At 42.2% G+C, this 16,172-nt stretch overlaps 1 protein-coding gene across 1 annotated transcript in view; it reads right to left on the reverse strand.

Annotated features, from left to right (window-relative positions):
- Positions 1-16,172, reverse strand: part of tek (TEK tyrosine kinase, endothelial) — a 244,066-nt gene that overhangs the window by 44,166 nt on the left and 183,728 nt on the right. Inside the window, exon 16 of the mRNA XM_072258228.1 lies at positions 2,262-2,372. Within this exon, the coding sequence (XP_072114329.1) occupies positions 2,262-2,372 (111 nt within the window). The remainder of the gene's footprint in view (positions 1-2,261; positions 2,373-16,172) is intronic.

Consider the following 16,172-nt stretch of genomic DNA (forward strand, 5'->3'; position numbering starts at 1 on the left):
CAACTGAAAAATCATTAAGATGGTAAAGATGGAATGTGAAGTAAGCTAGCCAATTATATCAGAGAGGATACCTAAAGTTTCTTCAGATACATAAAGTATAAAAAAGAAGTGAGGGATGATATCAGACCACTGAAAAATGATGCTGGAGAGAGTAATGGTGAACAAGGAAATGGCAGATGAACTGAATAAGTAATTTGCATCTGTCTTTGCTGTGGAAGACACTAGCAGTATGGTGGAAGTTCCAGGTGTCAGGGGTCATGAAGTGTGTGAAGTTACCATTTCTAGGGAAAAGGTTCTTGGGCTACTGAAAGGTCTGAAGGCAAATAAGTCACGGACAAGATGGTATACACTCCGGGGTTCTAAATGAGATCGCTGAAGAGATTGTGGGGGCATTATTAATGATCTTTCAAGAATCAATACATTCTCACATGGTTCTGGAGGACAGGAAAATTGCAAATGTCACTCCACTCTTCAAGAAGGGAGAGAGGCAGAAGAAAGAAAACTATAGGCCAGTTAGTATGACCTCAGTGGTTGGAGACGATTACTAAGGATGAGATTGCAGGGTACTTAGAGGCACACAATAAAATAGGCCATAGTCAACATAGCTTCCTCAAGGGAAAATCTTGCCTGACAAATCTTTGAAGAAATAATAAGCAGGATAAACAAAGGAGAATTGGTTGATGTTGTGTATTTGGATTTTCAGAAGGCCTTTGACAAGATGCCACACATGAGGCTGCTTAACGAGCTACGAGCTCATGGTATTACAGGAAAGATTCTAGCATGGATGAAACAGCGGTTCATCCTCATCAGTACTTTATAAAGTCTCAACATTACATCCTTGCTTTTACATTCTCATTCTCTTGAACTGCATGCTAACTTTGCATTTGCCTTCCTCACCACAGACTAACCTCCAGGGAATCCTGTACAAGCACTCCCAAGTCATTTGCACCTCAGTTTTTTGTATTTTCTCTCCACTTAGAAAATAGTCAACCCTTTCACTTCTTCTACCAAAGTGCATGACTATACATTTCCCAACACTGTATTCCAACTGCCACTTCTTTGTACATTCTGCTAATCTAAGTCCTTCTGTAGCCTCTCTACTTCCTCAAAACTACCTGCCCCTCCACCTATCTTTATATCATCTGCAAACTTTGCAACAAATGCATCAATTCCATCATCCAAATTATTGACATAAAATGTAAAAAGAATTGGACTCAACACAGAATGAGATGGAAAAGAAATAGTCACCAGCAGCCAGCCAGAAAAGGCTCCCTTTATTCCCACCTTTACCACCTGCCAACGGAATATTGTGAGCAGTTCTGAGACGCTCATCTTGGAAAGGATGTGCTGAAACTGGAGAGGGTTCAAAGGAGGTTCACGAAATGATTCCAAGATTGAATGGCTTATCACATGAAGAGCATTTGATAGCTCTGGGCCTGTATTCACTAGAATTCAGAAGAATGAGGAGTAACCTCATTGAAACCTATCAAATGGTGAATGGCCTTGATAGAGTGGATGTGGAGAGAATGTTTCCTATGGTGGGAGAGCCTAAGACCAGAGGGTACAGCTACAGAATACAGGGGCGCCCTTTTAGAATGGAAATGAAAAGGATTTTTTTTAGTCCAAGAGTGGTGAATCTGTGTAATTCTTTGCCACAGGCAGCTGTGGAGGCCCAGTCTTTATGTATATTTAAGGAAGAGGTTATTAGATTATTGATTAGTCAGGTTATGAAGGGATATGGGGAGAAGGCATGTGACTGGGGCTGAGAGGAAAATTGGATCAGCCATTGTGAGATGGTGGAGCAGACTCAATGGGCCAAATGGCCTAATTCTGTTCCTATATCTTATGGTCTTATAATTGGAACCCTTAGTGTGAGAGCACATTGCATATGTCTGACTGTACTGCACTTACGTCTGTATCTTTCTATCCCTCATTATCAGTTAAATGTGCTCTATTAACAATTCGCGTAGTCTGAAATTGTAACAAGGATATGAAGGTACCTGAAGTCGGGTTGTGCTTGGATTTGTACCCAGTTAAAATTCAGAACTGATTGGCACTGTGCACAGAAGCAACCATAATGTTCAGCTTGTACAAACTAGCAACTGGTAAAAATGCACTGTCTCAAACAGAGACTATAGGAAAAGAAAATTACCACACACATCTTCACAGACCTATTATAAAATTTACTGTACAGTGATCTCCATTTGACGTGATGTAATCCTTATGCCTTGCTAAGTAAGAAGAGCTGAAGAAGTTCATACCCCGGTGTTCGCAGGCTCCAAGCAGGTTGATGATGTTGGGATGATGTCCAAGTCTGCAGAGAACCTCCAATTCACCCGCAAAATCCCGATGATCATCTTTGGAGGCGTATTCTATAGGAGGAGAATCATAGTTAAGACTGAGGCAAAATTGACCCTAAATATTATGAATAATTTTTAAACTTTCAATTAATTTCCAAGTAAATGGAAATATCTAACTTCATGTGAGAAATTCCTCTCCATTCCATGCTGCAATCCGACTACCTTTAAAACCCTACTGTTTGAAATAGTAAAATTTTCCACAGAGGAGTTAGCAAGCAAAATATGAGAAGAAATATTAGTAATAGTAAAACAGCTGGAGATTTCAGCAAGTTGAGAAACATATTTTAATATTTGAGGTCAATCAACTTTCAATCATTACCCATTTCGGAGTTAAAACAAAGTTAAACCTTGTTTCCTTTTTCACATATGTTGCTGAATATTTCCAGCATACTCTTTTTTAAAATTTCATGTCTAACATCTGCTCTGACCTTACCCCTTCTGAGCTTACAGTACTCCGCTCACTTAGACAATATAGAAATTGCTGCTAAACCTGCTAACAAGGATTGCAAAGTTGTGGTCCGGTGAACTCCATCACATGGAATCCAAACATTGAATAGATATTCACTCCTCTTTTATAGATTTCTCCAAGCGGTGATACATTTTGGGAAGTCAAGCTGGGCAGGATATTAAGGTGAGAGGAAGAGTTTCAAAGAGGATGTAAGGAAGAAGTTTATAATTGAAAGTAGTTGATATTTGGAACTTGCTGTCAGAAGAGCTGGTAGAGGCCAATATCAATTACTGCACATAGAAGCCATTTAGAGAGGCACATAAGAACAGGTATGTAATCCCACTTGTCCATACTAAGTCCACTTCCACTGCTCTTCTTCACCACGGGCATAGACTCTCTCTACACTTCCTTCCTAGATCAGGAGGGGTTGAGGACCCTTTTCCTTGAATAGAACATAGAGCAATACAGTACCAGCAACAGGCCCATTGGTACATGAAGACAAGTCTTGCTGCTTGTTAGTTTCACTTTTACAGGAGTCAGAAGCTGAGAGTGAAAATCTCATTGATTGGCTAATTGGAGGGCACTTTAACCAATAAAAGAGACTAAGTGGAATGGTCTTTTTGGAGTCGCCATTGTGAGAGTGGTCTAGTTTAAGAGTGGGGAGCCTAGGCTTTGGCTCAAGAGGAATGGTCTGATGTCAGGGTGGGCATTTCCTTTACTGGCCCATTCCTCCTGAATTGGAATGGGGAGTTTGATCTTTGGCTCGAGGCTTGGGTGAAAGGAGGCTAGGCAAGGAAAGGAAACAAATCGGTATGGTTAGTCCTGTTTTAACTTTACCATTTAGAATGAGTGAAGTTGGGACATCAGTAAGGACAGTGGTATGCTCTTCTTGCAGAATGTGGGAGATCAGGAAGATTGCCTGTGTCCCTATGGACGACATCTATAGGCAGTGCGCACAAGTGCAACTACTGACTGACCCAATTAAAGAACTGGAGTTGGATGTATTTGGGATTATCTGGGATGCTGAGAGCACCATAGGCAAAGGCTTTAATAAGCTGACCACACTGAAGGCGCATTGGGTGACTACTACGAGAGGTAATTCCCTTAGCAACAACTTTAGAAGCTGCTGGGGACATGACTTTTGTTTAGGATTAGCAGTAGTAGCCAGGATGGTGGCTCTGAGGCTTAGTGGGTAAGGGAGAAGACAGGCAGTGCAATATTGGAGCCATCTCAAAAGTTAGGGAGAGACAGGAGACTCGATGGCTGCAAAAGAGACACCAGGATGGGGTGTTTCCATCTAGATGCCTGGGCCAAGGATGTCTTGGAACAGCCACAAAACATTATCGCAGAGAGGGTGAGAAGACAGAGGTCATAGTGCATGTGGGTAAAAATGATATAGGTAGAAAGAGGGATGAGGTCCTGCACTGTGAATATAGTGAACCTAAAAAAGCAAGACCTCAAGGGTATATAGTAATCTGCTGGTGAGGGTAGAAATAGAGAGATAGCTCAGATGAATGTGCATCTAAAGATCTGAGGCACAGATTAACGTACTTGAATCATTGGGATCTCTTCTGGAATAGGGGATGTGTTCAAGAGAGACAGGTTGCACCAAATTGGGGGGCCGGGGGACCAATATTGTGGCTGGGAAATTTGTTACTGTTATTCAAGAGTTTTTAAACATAAAGGAAGCCTTAGGAGAGAGTGATCATAAGATGAAAGAATCCCCTGTGGTTTGAAAGAGGGAAGCTAAGATCAGATATATCAGTATTACAGTGGAGTACAGGGAATTACAGAGGCATGAGACAGCTGGCCAAAGTTGATTGGAAGGGATCACTAGCAGGGATGATGGCAGAACAGCAATGGCCGAAGTTTCTGGGAGCAATTCAGAAGGCACAGAGTAGATATGTCCCAAAGAATTACTCGCAAAGGAGGATGAAGCAACTGTGGAAAGTCAAAGACAACATAAAAGTAAAAGGGAAGGCAAATAATATATCAAAAATTAGTGGGAAGCTAGAAGATTTTAAAAAGCAACAGAAGGCAACTAAAAATAATAAGGAGAGAAATGATGAAATATGAAGGTAATAGATTCACAGAGTCATAGAAAACTACAGTACAGCAACAGGCCCTTTGGCTCTTCTAGTCTGTGCCGAACCATTTAAGTTGTCTCGTCCCATTGATCTGCATCCCATAGCTCTCCATATGCTCCTGTCCATGTAACTATCCAAACTTCTGCTAAACTTTGAAATGGAAATTGCATCGACCACTTACGATGGCAGCTCATTCCATGTTGTCACCAGCCTCTGAAGAAGATTCCCCTCAAGGTCTCCTTAAACATTTCACCTTTCACCTTTAACCCATGACGTCTAGTTGCAGTCTCACCCAACCTCAATGGAAAAAGTCTGCCTGCATTTACCCTTTCTATACCCCTCTATCAAATCTTCCCTCAACCTTCTACATTCTAGATAATGTTCTAATCTATTCAACCTTTCCTCTAAACTTGGATCCCCCAGTCCTGGCAACACCCTTGTAAATTTTCTCTGCACTCTTTCAAGGTTATTCATAAATTTTTCCTGTAGGTAGGTGACCAAAACTGTACACAATACTCCAAATTAGGCTTCAATAATGTTTTATACAACTTTACAACATAACACCTGAATTCCTGTACTCAATATTTTGAACTATGAAGGTCAATTTGCCAAAAGCTTTCTTTATGATCCCACCTACCTGTGATGGGATGATTCACTGATTCATGGATCTGTTTTCCTAGAGCTCTTTGTTCTATGGTACTCCTCAGTGCCCTACTGCCCACTGTGTAAGACCTGGCTGGCCGTCCCAAAGTGCAACACCTCGCACTTGCCTGCATTAAATTCCATCTGCAATTTTTCAGCCCATACTTCCAGCTGGCCCAGATCCCACTGCAAGCTTAGTCTTTTTCTCTGTCCACTACACCCCCAATCCTGGTGTCATCCTCAAACTTGCTGACCCAGTTATCCACATTATCATCCAGATTGTTGATATAGATGACAAACAACAATGGACCCAACAGTCCACTATTCACAGGCTTCCAGTCAGAGAGGCAAACCTCTATTAACACTCCCTGGCTTCTCCTGCAAAGCCAATGTCTAATCCAATTTACTACCTCATCTTGAATGCCAGGTGACTGAACCTTGCCAACCAGCTTCCCATATGGGACCTTGTCAAATACCTTGTTGAAGTCCATGCAGACAACATCTACTGCCTTGCCTCCATCAACTTTCCAGGTAACTTTCTCAAAAAACTCAATAATACGATTGGTTAAATATGACATATCACACATAAAGCCATGATGACTATCCCTAATCAGTTGCTATCTATCCAAATACTCATATCTGGTCCCTTAGAAAACCTTCCTATAAATTTCCCACTATTGATGTCAAGCTCTCCAGCCTGTAACTTGCTTGTTTATTCTTGGATCCTTTCATAAACAGCTGAACAACATTGGCTATCCTCCAGTCCTCTGGTACCTCACCTATTGCTGAGGATGGTTTAAATATCTCTTCTAGTGCCCCTGCAGTTTCTGCACTTGCCTCCCACAGTGTCTGAGGGAACACCTTGACAGGCACTGGGGATATGTCCACCCTAATTTATCTCAAGACAACAAACACTTCCTCATTTGTAATCTGTATATGGCCCATGACCTAGCTGCTGCTTTGCCTCACTTTTATAGACTCTGTGTTTGTCTCCTGAGTAAATATAGATGTTCAAATTCCAAAATAAAATTTATTATCAGAATACATAGATGTCACAAAAAAATCCATTGAAGATCTCTCATTTTTTAGGCTCCACACATAGATTACCATTTTGATCTTCCAGAGGACCGATTTTTTCCCTTGTAATCCTTTTGCTCTTAAAATTTCAGCTTTGAAGGCCTCCCATTTACCAAGTACACCTTTGCCAGAAAACAGCCTGTCATAATCTACACTTGCCAGGTCCTTTCTGATACCATCAAATTTGGCCTTTCTTTGACATAGAGTTTCAACCCAAGGACCAGAACTATCCTTTTCTGTAATTACCTTGAAACTAATGGCACTGTGGTCACTAGATGCAAAGTGTTCCCCTACACAAACTTCTGTCACCTGCGCTGTCCCCTTCCCTAATAACAGATCAAGTATTGCACACTCTCTCATTGGGACTTCCACATACCGATTAAGGAAACTGCCCTAAACATATTTGACAAACTCTATTCCATCTAGTCCTTTTATAGTATGGGAGACCCAATCAAAATGTGGTAAGTTAAAATAGCCTACTATAACAACCTTATATTTCTTGCACCTCTCTGTGATGTCTCTACAAATTTGTTCCTCTAAATGCCGCACACTGTTGGGTGATCTATGATATAGCCCCAATAACCTTTCTTATTCCTCAATTCCACCCATAATTCCTCACTACATGATTTCTCTAGTCCATCCTGACTGAGCACTGCCATGATATCTTCTCAGAGCAGTAATACCACTCTTCCCCTTTTAATCCCTCCTGCTCTATCACATCTAACACAACTGATTCCCAGAATATTAAGCTGCTTGTCCTGTCCCTCCTGCAAACAAGTCACACTAATGGCTACAATATCGTAATTCCATGTGATGATCTATGCCCTGAGCTCATCTGCCTTTCCTATGATACTACTTGCATTGAAATATATGCAGCTCAGGACATGAGTCGCCCATGCTCAACCTTTTGATTCCTGACTTTGTCTGCCTCCACAACCACATTCTTAGGGAGAGCCTGTTAGACATTGGCTAAGACAAGTAGGAGCCTAGCTTTTCATCTTGCTTCCTTCCTGTTAAGACATTCATAATCTACAGATAGATACCACAGGGTACAGCTTAGCTGGGTTAGCTTGCTATGGAGCAGCTCCAGAACAATAGTGTTGAAGGTGGATCTAAAATCAACAAACAAGATCCTCACATAGGCGTTAGGAGAGTCCAAATATTGAAGAATGAATTGAAGACACAAGTTAACTGCATCCTCAACTAAGTGATTTGCTCTGCAAGCAAACTGTAGTGAGTCAAGAAGAGGATCAGTAATGGACTTAAGGTAGGCCAACATCAGACATTCAAAGATTTTCATAACTTCTCAAGTCCGAGTGACTGACCTATAATCATTAAGTCCAATGATCTTGCCTTTCTTGGAACAATTGTAGCAACTTTAAAGCAGTCAGGATCCTGCATAATTGCAGGAGGTGTTATATATCTCAGTGAAGATAGGTGCTAGCTGATCTACACAGTACTGCATGAAATATCAACAGGATATGCAGCTCACCCAATGTTCTGTTTTCCAAATAATCTGTGAATGTCTTCTTACTTCACGGAAAGTAGATGGTGGGATGGAGGAAAGGGGCTGGGGTGGAGGGAAGCTGAAGAAGGCGAATGGGGCTTGGGTGAAGGGGAGTATTGGAGTGGTTGTGAAAGGGAGGGGGTAGGAGCGCTAGGGCTCAGTATATCAGGATCAGAGGAAATGAGAAGAGGTGGATGTTGATTGTCCAATCAAACCAGTAATAAAAGTGATTGAGCTGATTGGCCAGGAGGGGAAGTCTTGGGAGCACTTCTGTTTGAAGATGGTAAGACTTTCAAGGGAACTCCAGACTGTTCAGCTATTGCTGAAGTCTCTCTCTAGCCTATCCTGGCAAGTGGCTTTCACCACTTTCAGAGCTCTATTAACTTGCCATTTTGCAGAGCTATATTTGTTGACTGTACTTTTTTCCACAGATGTTCCTCCAGCATTCTGTGTGTGTTGCTTGGATTTCCAGCACCTGCAGGTTTTCTCTTGTTTGACGGCAGAATGCCCATTTGGTGTTGATATAGAAATGGTTCAAAGTTCTGTCCTCACGTGTAGACAGTTAATCATCTGCTGGTATTTGGGCAGATCATGGTTCATGTTACGATGATTAAAATTCCCCATAATAAAGCTGACAGTATTGGATAATTTATTTTCCAAATCATAAATGTTATCAGGCAACAGCCACTGTGCAGATTGAGTGTCTGCTTGAGGGGGAATGTAAATACTAGCAGGATAACAGTGAAATTCTCTTGCTAGTTAGAATGGCTTACAATGAATGAAAAAACCCTCTCCATGTATGGTGGAAAAAGAAAGAATAATATACGCATCTGTTATTGATAAACATGTACAAACCATCACCAAGTGACTTGTTCACCATTATGACCCACTCTAAGTAGCTGCTGTCCTGGTGTTTGAACAAAGTTGTCTGCTATGTCCGAGTTAAGCCACTTTTCAACAAAGCCGCAGGCAGAGGTACAGTGTAATCCTTGGTAGTCCTGATGAGCAACACTAACTCGTCTGTCTCATTTGGAGGAAAGTGGACGTTTGAAAGGCAGATTGCCGGGAGAGCAGTACGGAAGCCTCTGTATCTTCAGTTTACCAGAGTGTCAGCTCATTTCCCTCCATACATCACGGAGGTGTGCAGTTCACTACTCTCAGTATTAGCGGTAAATCTTTGGCATCGCAGATAAACATAGGAAATAAATCCATTGGCTCTGGATATTTTTTATATTCATGAACCTTTCACCGGTTAAAGTAACCCCTGAGTTTGATTTAAAAAAAAACACATTTAACTGCACAATATAAACAATGGGATTACCTAGAACTGTGGCAGCCAGCTCAGAGTCAGGCACCACCCTTAGATCCCTTAAAGATCAGCCTGGCCATCTGTGTGTGGGACTAAAGGAAACGTAAGAGTTTTTTTTGATGAATATTTTCCTTCAGTTCTCACTGTGGAGAAAACAATGGAGGCTAAAGAAATGAGGGAAATGAGTGGTGTTGGCTTGGACCACATACAAATTAGCAGGGTGGGGCTATTGGCCTGAACTGTGTTAAGGTGAATAAATCCCCAAGGCCTGACCTGGTGCATTCCTGAACCTTGTGGGAAGCTAGATAAGTAATTGCAGAGGTCTTTGCAGAGATTTATACTTTATCTCTGGCTACAACTAAGGTTCCGGAGGACTGGAGAGTGTCTGAAGTTGTACCATTGTTTAAAATGGTTGCAAAACTAAACTAGGAAATTACAGGCCATTAAGTCAAACATCAGTAGTAGGTAAATTGCTGGAGGAGATTCTGAGGGATAGAATCCAGCAACATTTGAAGAGGCAGGGTCTGCTTCAGGACAGTCAGCTCAGATTTATGCGTGGGAAGTCGTGTCTGACTTTTTTGAGGATGTAACCAAGAGCGTAGGTGAAGGTAGGGGATCTGCACTTTTAAAAGGCCTATGACATAATCCCTCATGGCAGGCTGGTCTGGAAAGTAAATGTAGCTGATTGGATTCATAATTGGCTCAGTGCTAGGAAGCAGGGATCGTTGAAGATTTTTTCTTCGACTGGAGGCCTGTGTCTAGTAGTGTGTCACCGGGGGCAGTGCTGGAACCTTAGATGTCTGTATTTTATTTAAATAGCTCGGGTGTATACATACTAAAATAGTTGTTGGTGTAGACAGTGAAGAATCTTAAGAAAAATAATAATAATCCTGATTAGCTAGGTATATGGACTGAGGATTGGCGAATGGCTTTCTATCCAGGTAAGGTCGAGGCACTGCATTTTGGGAGCTGAAACAAGGTTAGGACTTGTACAGTGTTTTGCGGTACATTATGTGTTATGAAACAGAGGGACCTAGGAATGCAAGCACGTAATTCACTGAAAGTGGCATGTCAGATTGAGAGTGTGTTGAAGAAGGCACTTGGACTTTCAGTGGTCAGGGCAGTGAGTGTAAGAGTCAGGAAGATATGCTGCAGTTCTGAGGTCTCACTTGGAATATTGTGTACGGTTTAGGTCATCTTGTTAAAGGAAAGATATTATTAAAGCATCTGGAGTGCAGAAAAGATTTACCAGGATGTTGCCTGAACTTGGGGATCAGCAGAGCAAAGGCTGGTGCGTGTTTGGAATGACCTGCTAGAAGTAGTAGTTGAGGTGGGCACGTTGGCAATGTGTAAAGAGACATCTAGGTAATACCTCGATGGTAGCAGTGAGAAGAGGGCATGTCCTGGAAGAAGTGTGTCCTTTCTGAGACATCACCTTATGAAGATGTCCTGGATGATGGTGCCCATGATGGAGCTGGCTGAGCTTGCAACTTCCTGCAGCTTTTTCTGATCCTGCGCAATGACCCCTCCATACCAGACAATGATGCCCTCTATGGTACATCTGTAGAAATGTCTGAGTGTCTTTGGTGACATACCAAGTCTTCTCAAACTCCTAGTGAAATATAACTACTGTTGGGGAGTTCAAGTCCGGCACCGTCTGTAAGGAGTCTTTGTGCATCCTCCCCATGGAAAGCGTGGGTTTTCCCCAGATGCTCTGGTTTCCTCCTACAGTCCAAAGATGTACTGGGTAGGTTAACTGGTCATTGGAACTTGTTCCGTGATTAGGCTGGTGTTAACCGGGATTATTGGGGTTCCTGGAGCTGTGAGACTCGAATGGCCAGGAGGGCCTACTCCAAGCTGTATGCTAAATAAATAAAATAAAATCCATATATGCCCCACAACTGCTCAATTTGTTTTGTCAATTCTTTGAAGACTTCAGTCAGATTTGTGAGGACCCACCTGCCCCTCACGAAGCCATGGTGACTAATCCTAATTAGGCAATCAAATGATCATAAATTCTAATTGCCTTGCTTGATAAACTTTGAAATATACTCCTGAACTATTCTCACTGCAATCTGCCGCCTGTAATTTCACATTAAGTAATGTACTTTCGAACTGTCTTAACAAACTGGTGATTTCATGATCTTCTGAAAGACTAGGCAGACTTAATTTTCAAACATTAGGTACGGCACCTTTAAGTGGATGAAGGTACATCATCATGGCCGAAAGAGAGGTAGAAGTGGGAGGACTCCAAGCTAGAGTAAAATGCCGGGGCATGAAACTTTCTCTACCTAGTGCCTCGTTAGCAAATGTACAGTCGCTGGAGAACAAGGGCAAAATTGCAGTATTGGAGGGAAATGAGGAATTGCTGAATTCTCTGTTTCACAGAGACATGGCTCACTCCAGGTACCTCAGATACATCAGTAAGACCTGAGAATTTCTCAATAGACAGGGTGAGCTCAACTGATGATTCCATGAAGGCAAAAAGTGAGCGTCAGTGTATCATGAAAAATTCTTTTTAGAGCTTGGATATAGCACTAAACATAGTCTTGTTCCCTTAACCTGGAACACCTAATGATTAGGAATGACTCTTTAACTTACCAAGAGAGTTCTCCGCTGTGATCTGAACAGCCATTTACATACAGCTAAAGGCCAATGTTAAGCAGGTACTCAAAATACTCAGTGCTGCCATCAGCAAACAAGAAACGGCCTACCTCTTTGCCTTTCTAATCATTATCATGGACTTCAATCAGGCTTATTTGAAGAAATCTCTGTCCAATTATCATCAACGGGAGTCCCAACACATTTGACCACTGCTATACTATGATTAGGAATGCCTACCGTTCCATGCCTAGAGTGTATTTAGGGAAATCTGATCACTTTCTGTCCTCCTCCTATCTGCATACAGGCAGAGGTTAAAGAGCAACCCTCCAGAGATAAGGACAACAAAGAGGTGGTCACGGGAGGCAGAGGAGCAACTATAGGATTTCTTCGATTCAGTTGACTCGGCCATGTTCAAGGACTCACCAAAGGATCTGACAAATACCCCACAGTTGTCATGGACTTTATAAAAACGGTTGTAGATGACTGTGTCCCCACAGAGTCATTCAGAGTCTTCCCTAACTGAAAGTCCTGAATGATCCAAGAGGACCAGATCAGTGACATCCACAGACATCCCACCTCTCCCAGAAGTTCTGAGAGTCTCCCGCATATTGATAGCGGCTCCCTGACACCCGCAAATTATATACAATATCCTGGAAATTAATTTTTTTGAGGGTGAGGGAGAGAGAGACAGACAGAGAGCGAGTGACAGATGTAGTGAGAGAGAGAGAGAGCATCCTGATTGTTCTCTTTGTGCTAAGTAGAGCTATCAGTTTTCTCTGTGGGCGGGCTTTACAGTTGACCTCTCTCTCTCTTTCATTGTCTATCAGTTCAGTTTAGTGTCCTGCAGCACCATGGCAGAATGTTCCAAAAAAAGAAAATATAAAACATACTTCACCCCAGACCACACTCAAGTGTACCCCTGCCTAATAGGGGTCAAAAATAATGACAGTGTTGCTCGCTGCACTGTTTGCAACAGTGACTTTTCTATTGCCCATGGTGGGTTAAATGACTGTAAAGGACATGTTGAAGTGAGTTTAACAGGTGTCATTCATCCATTAGCATAGCTAATGTTATTTAAGCTAGCTGGCTAGCTGCTAAGGAGCTACTCTATTGATGTTTTATGTCATGAGGTCAAACTCCCTGTAGACTTGCTTATAGTTGTAATAGAATTTAAAAAATGACTCCATGATAATATGATATAATATAAGTGAGGAAGTACAAGAGATCACCCCTTGCAAGACAAAGCAGTTCTTCAAAGATGCCAGAGCATTCAAAAACTCTTGGAGAAGTTCTCAATGAGAGACCAAATCTTGAAATATTTGTCAGTGGTCAATGCAGAGAACAAAGATGAGGTGACTCCAGAGCAGATTTTGACTTTGGCAGAGAGATTTACAAATGTGGTCAAGGCAGATGCAAGAGAACAGCTCCACTTAGAAGTTCTGGATTATGTCTGAACTAACCTTGAAGGACTGGTGCCAAACTACATAAGTTTGCCAGTTGATGAGTTCTGGGGGAAGCTGTCTAAAGTAAGATCTGTGAGCACAGGGCAGTTGAGATTCAAAGAGCTCTGCCAGTTGATGAAGCTGCTTTTGGTGCTGCCAAATTCTAATTGTGATGTAGAAAGGGCATTCAGCATGGTGCATCACATTAAGACAGAATTCAGAAGTCTGCTGTCTCACAAAACACTTGTGAATCTGATGTCTTGCAAAACTAACAAATTCATTGACACAGACTGCTATGAGGTTGAGACTTCCAGCAAAATGCTCAAATCTGCCAAGCAAGCCACATCATAGTACAAAGAAGGTTTGCAAAAGAAATAGGAAAGCTATTTGCATTAGCACTTAGCTATTAGCATTGAGACTGCCAAGAAAATATGTGTGTGTAAATAGCTTCAATATGTGATCAAATAAATTGTTGTGTTCTTTCATAATCAAATATCCTGTATACATACACCCTTGGAGGTTGACCGGGAGGGAGGGGATATGGGGTTGCGGGGGGCAGGGGTGGTCGTGCTACCTCCCTGAAATGAGTTTTTGCAGGGTGGGATGTCTGCATCCAGGTGTGGCAGGCAAGCCAAGTACAAGAATTACGATATCCAGAAACCCATCTCATTGAGGCAGGTTACCATGTTTTTCTTAGGACCAGTATAATTGAAACTCATTAAGAGCCTTGCCCACTCCCTCTGCCTCCAAGCACATAAGACTATAAGATATAGGAGCAGAATTAGGCCACTCAGCCCATCAAGTCTGCTCTGCCATTCCATGATGGCTGATCCCCAATCTCTCTCAACCCCATACACCTGCCTTCTCACCATATCTTTTGATGCTCTGACCAATCAGGTAACTATCAACTTCCACCTTAAATACACCCACGGACTTAGCCTCCACTGCAGTCTGTGGCAGAGCGATCCACAGATTCACTACTTTCTGGCTAAAAAAATTCTTCCTTACCACTGTTCTAAAACATCACCCCTCAATTGTGAGGTGTCCTCTAGTTCTGGATACCTACACTGTACGTTACATCTTCTCCACATCCAACTTATCGAGACCTTTCAACATTCAGTAGGTTTCAATGAGATCCCCCCATGTTCCTCTAAATTCCAGTGAGTATGGGCCCAAAGGTGCCAAACACTCTTCATATGTTAACCCCTTCATTCCCAGAATCACCCTCGTGAACCTCCTCTGGACTCTCTCCAGTGACAACACATCTTTTCTGAGATATGGTGCCCAAAAGCTGACAATACTCCAAGTGCGGCCTGACTAGTATCTTATACAGGCTCAGCATTATCTCCTTGCTTTTATATTCCATTGCTCTGAAATAAATGCCAACATTGCATTTACCTTCTTTACCACAGATTCAATCTGTATGTAAGGGTTTCTTCTTTTATGTTACTGCTAAGGTGAATAAAATGGCTTCTCTGTACCGTTAACTGCTGAGGCAGTGGTTCTCTATAGCAGCAAGTTTGGGTTATAATTAGTGATAACAGGACTTGTATTCATTTGCTAAACAATTGGGCTAGATATTATTCTTTCTGCCTGTGTGAAAGCTGTTAGTTTGCGCAGGCTGGAGGGAAAAGTCATGAAGAGGATGAAGAGAGAAGATATGGCTTGAGGAGACGGTTGCTGGACCAGCTGGGCCTGGGCTCGGGGCGGGAGCCCAGGGGTCAATGATGAGCAAAGGAGGATCAACAACAGGGAATCCGTGAGCACCAACGTTTGTGCACCGGACATGTTTATGAGATTATTGGAGCCTTTTATTTGTTTTCCTTTTCTTTTGTTTCTCTACTAACCCTATACTTAAATATAAAATATTAATCATTTAACCACATATTGTGGACTGAATGTTATTTTGGGGTACTGATGTTACACAGGGGACACAACACCTAAACGAGAGTGTTAAAGTTTGGCTGGGTAGGGGGCGCCACCCCTGAGATCATGCCACTAGGCAAAGCGAGTGTCACATGTAAACTAACCTTCTGGGGGTCCTGCGTGAGATATCCTAAGACCCTCCGCACCTCTGCTGTTTGAACCTTCTCCCCATTTCGATAATAGTCCACATTATCATTCCTTTTACCAAAATGCATTATCATACATTTCCCAACACTGTATTCCATCTGTCACATTTTTGCACATTCTTCCAATTTGTTTAAGTCCTGCTGCAATAACGTTGCTTCCTCAGCACTACCTACCTCTCCACCCTTCTTCATATCTTCAAACTTTGCCATAAAGCCATCAATTCCATTATCCAAATCATTGACAAACAATGTGAAAAATAGCGGTCCCAATACTAACCCCTGAAGAACACCACTAGTCACCGGCAGCCAACCAGAAACCTTTTATTCCCACTCACTGCCTCCTGCCTGTCAGCCATTCCACTCTCCGTGCCAGTACCTTTCCTGTAACATCGTAGGATTTTATCTTGTTAAGCAGCTTCATGTATGGCAACTTATCAAATGCCCTCTGAAAATCCAGGTAAATGACATCCACTGCCTCTGCTTTGTCCACCCTGCTTGTTACTTCCTCGAAGAACTCTCATGGTTTTGCCAGGCAAGACTTCTCTACAGGAACCATGCTGACTTTGACTTATTTTATCATTAGTCTCCAAGTACCCCAAAGATACCTGCAAGCATATCTTTGTC

The sequence above is a fragment of the Mobula birostris genome, chromosome 5, assembly GCF_030028105.1.
Source record: "Mobula birostris isolate sMobBir1 chromosome 5, sMobBir1.hap1, whole genome shotgun sequence".
In the NCBI taxonomy this organism is placed as follows: Eukaryota; Metazoa; Chordata; class Chondrichthyes; order Myliobatiformes; family Myliobatidae; genus Mobula; species Mobula birostris.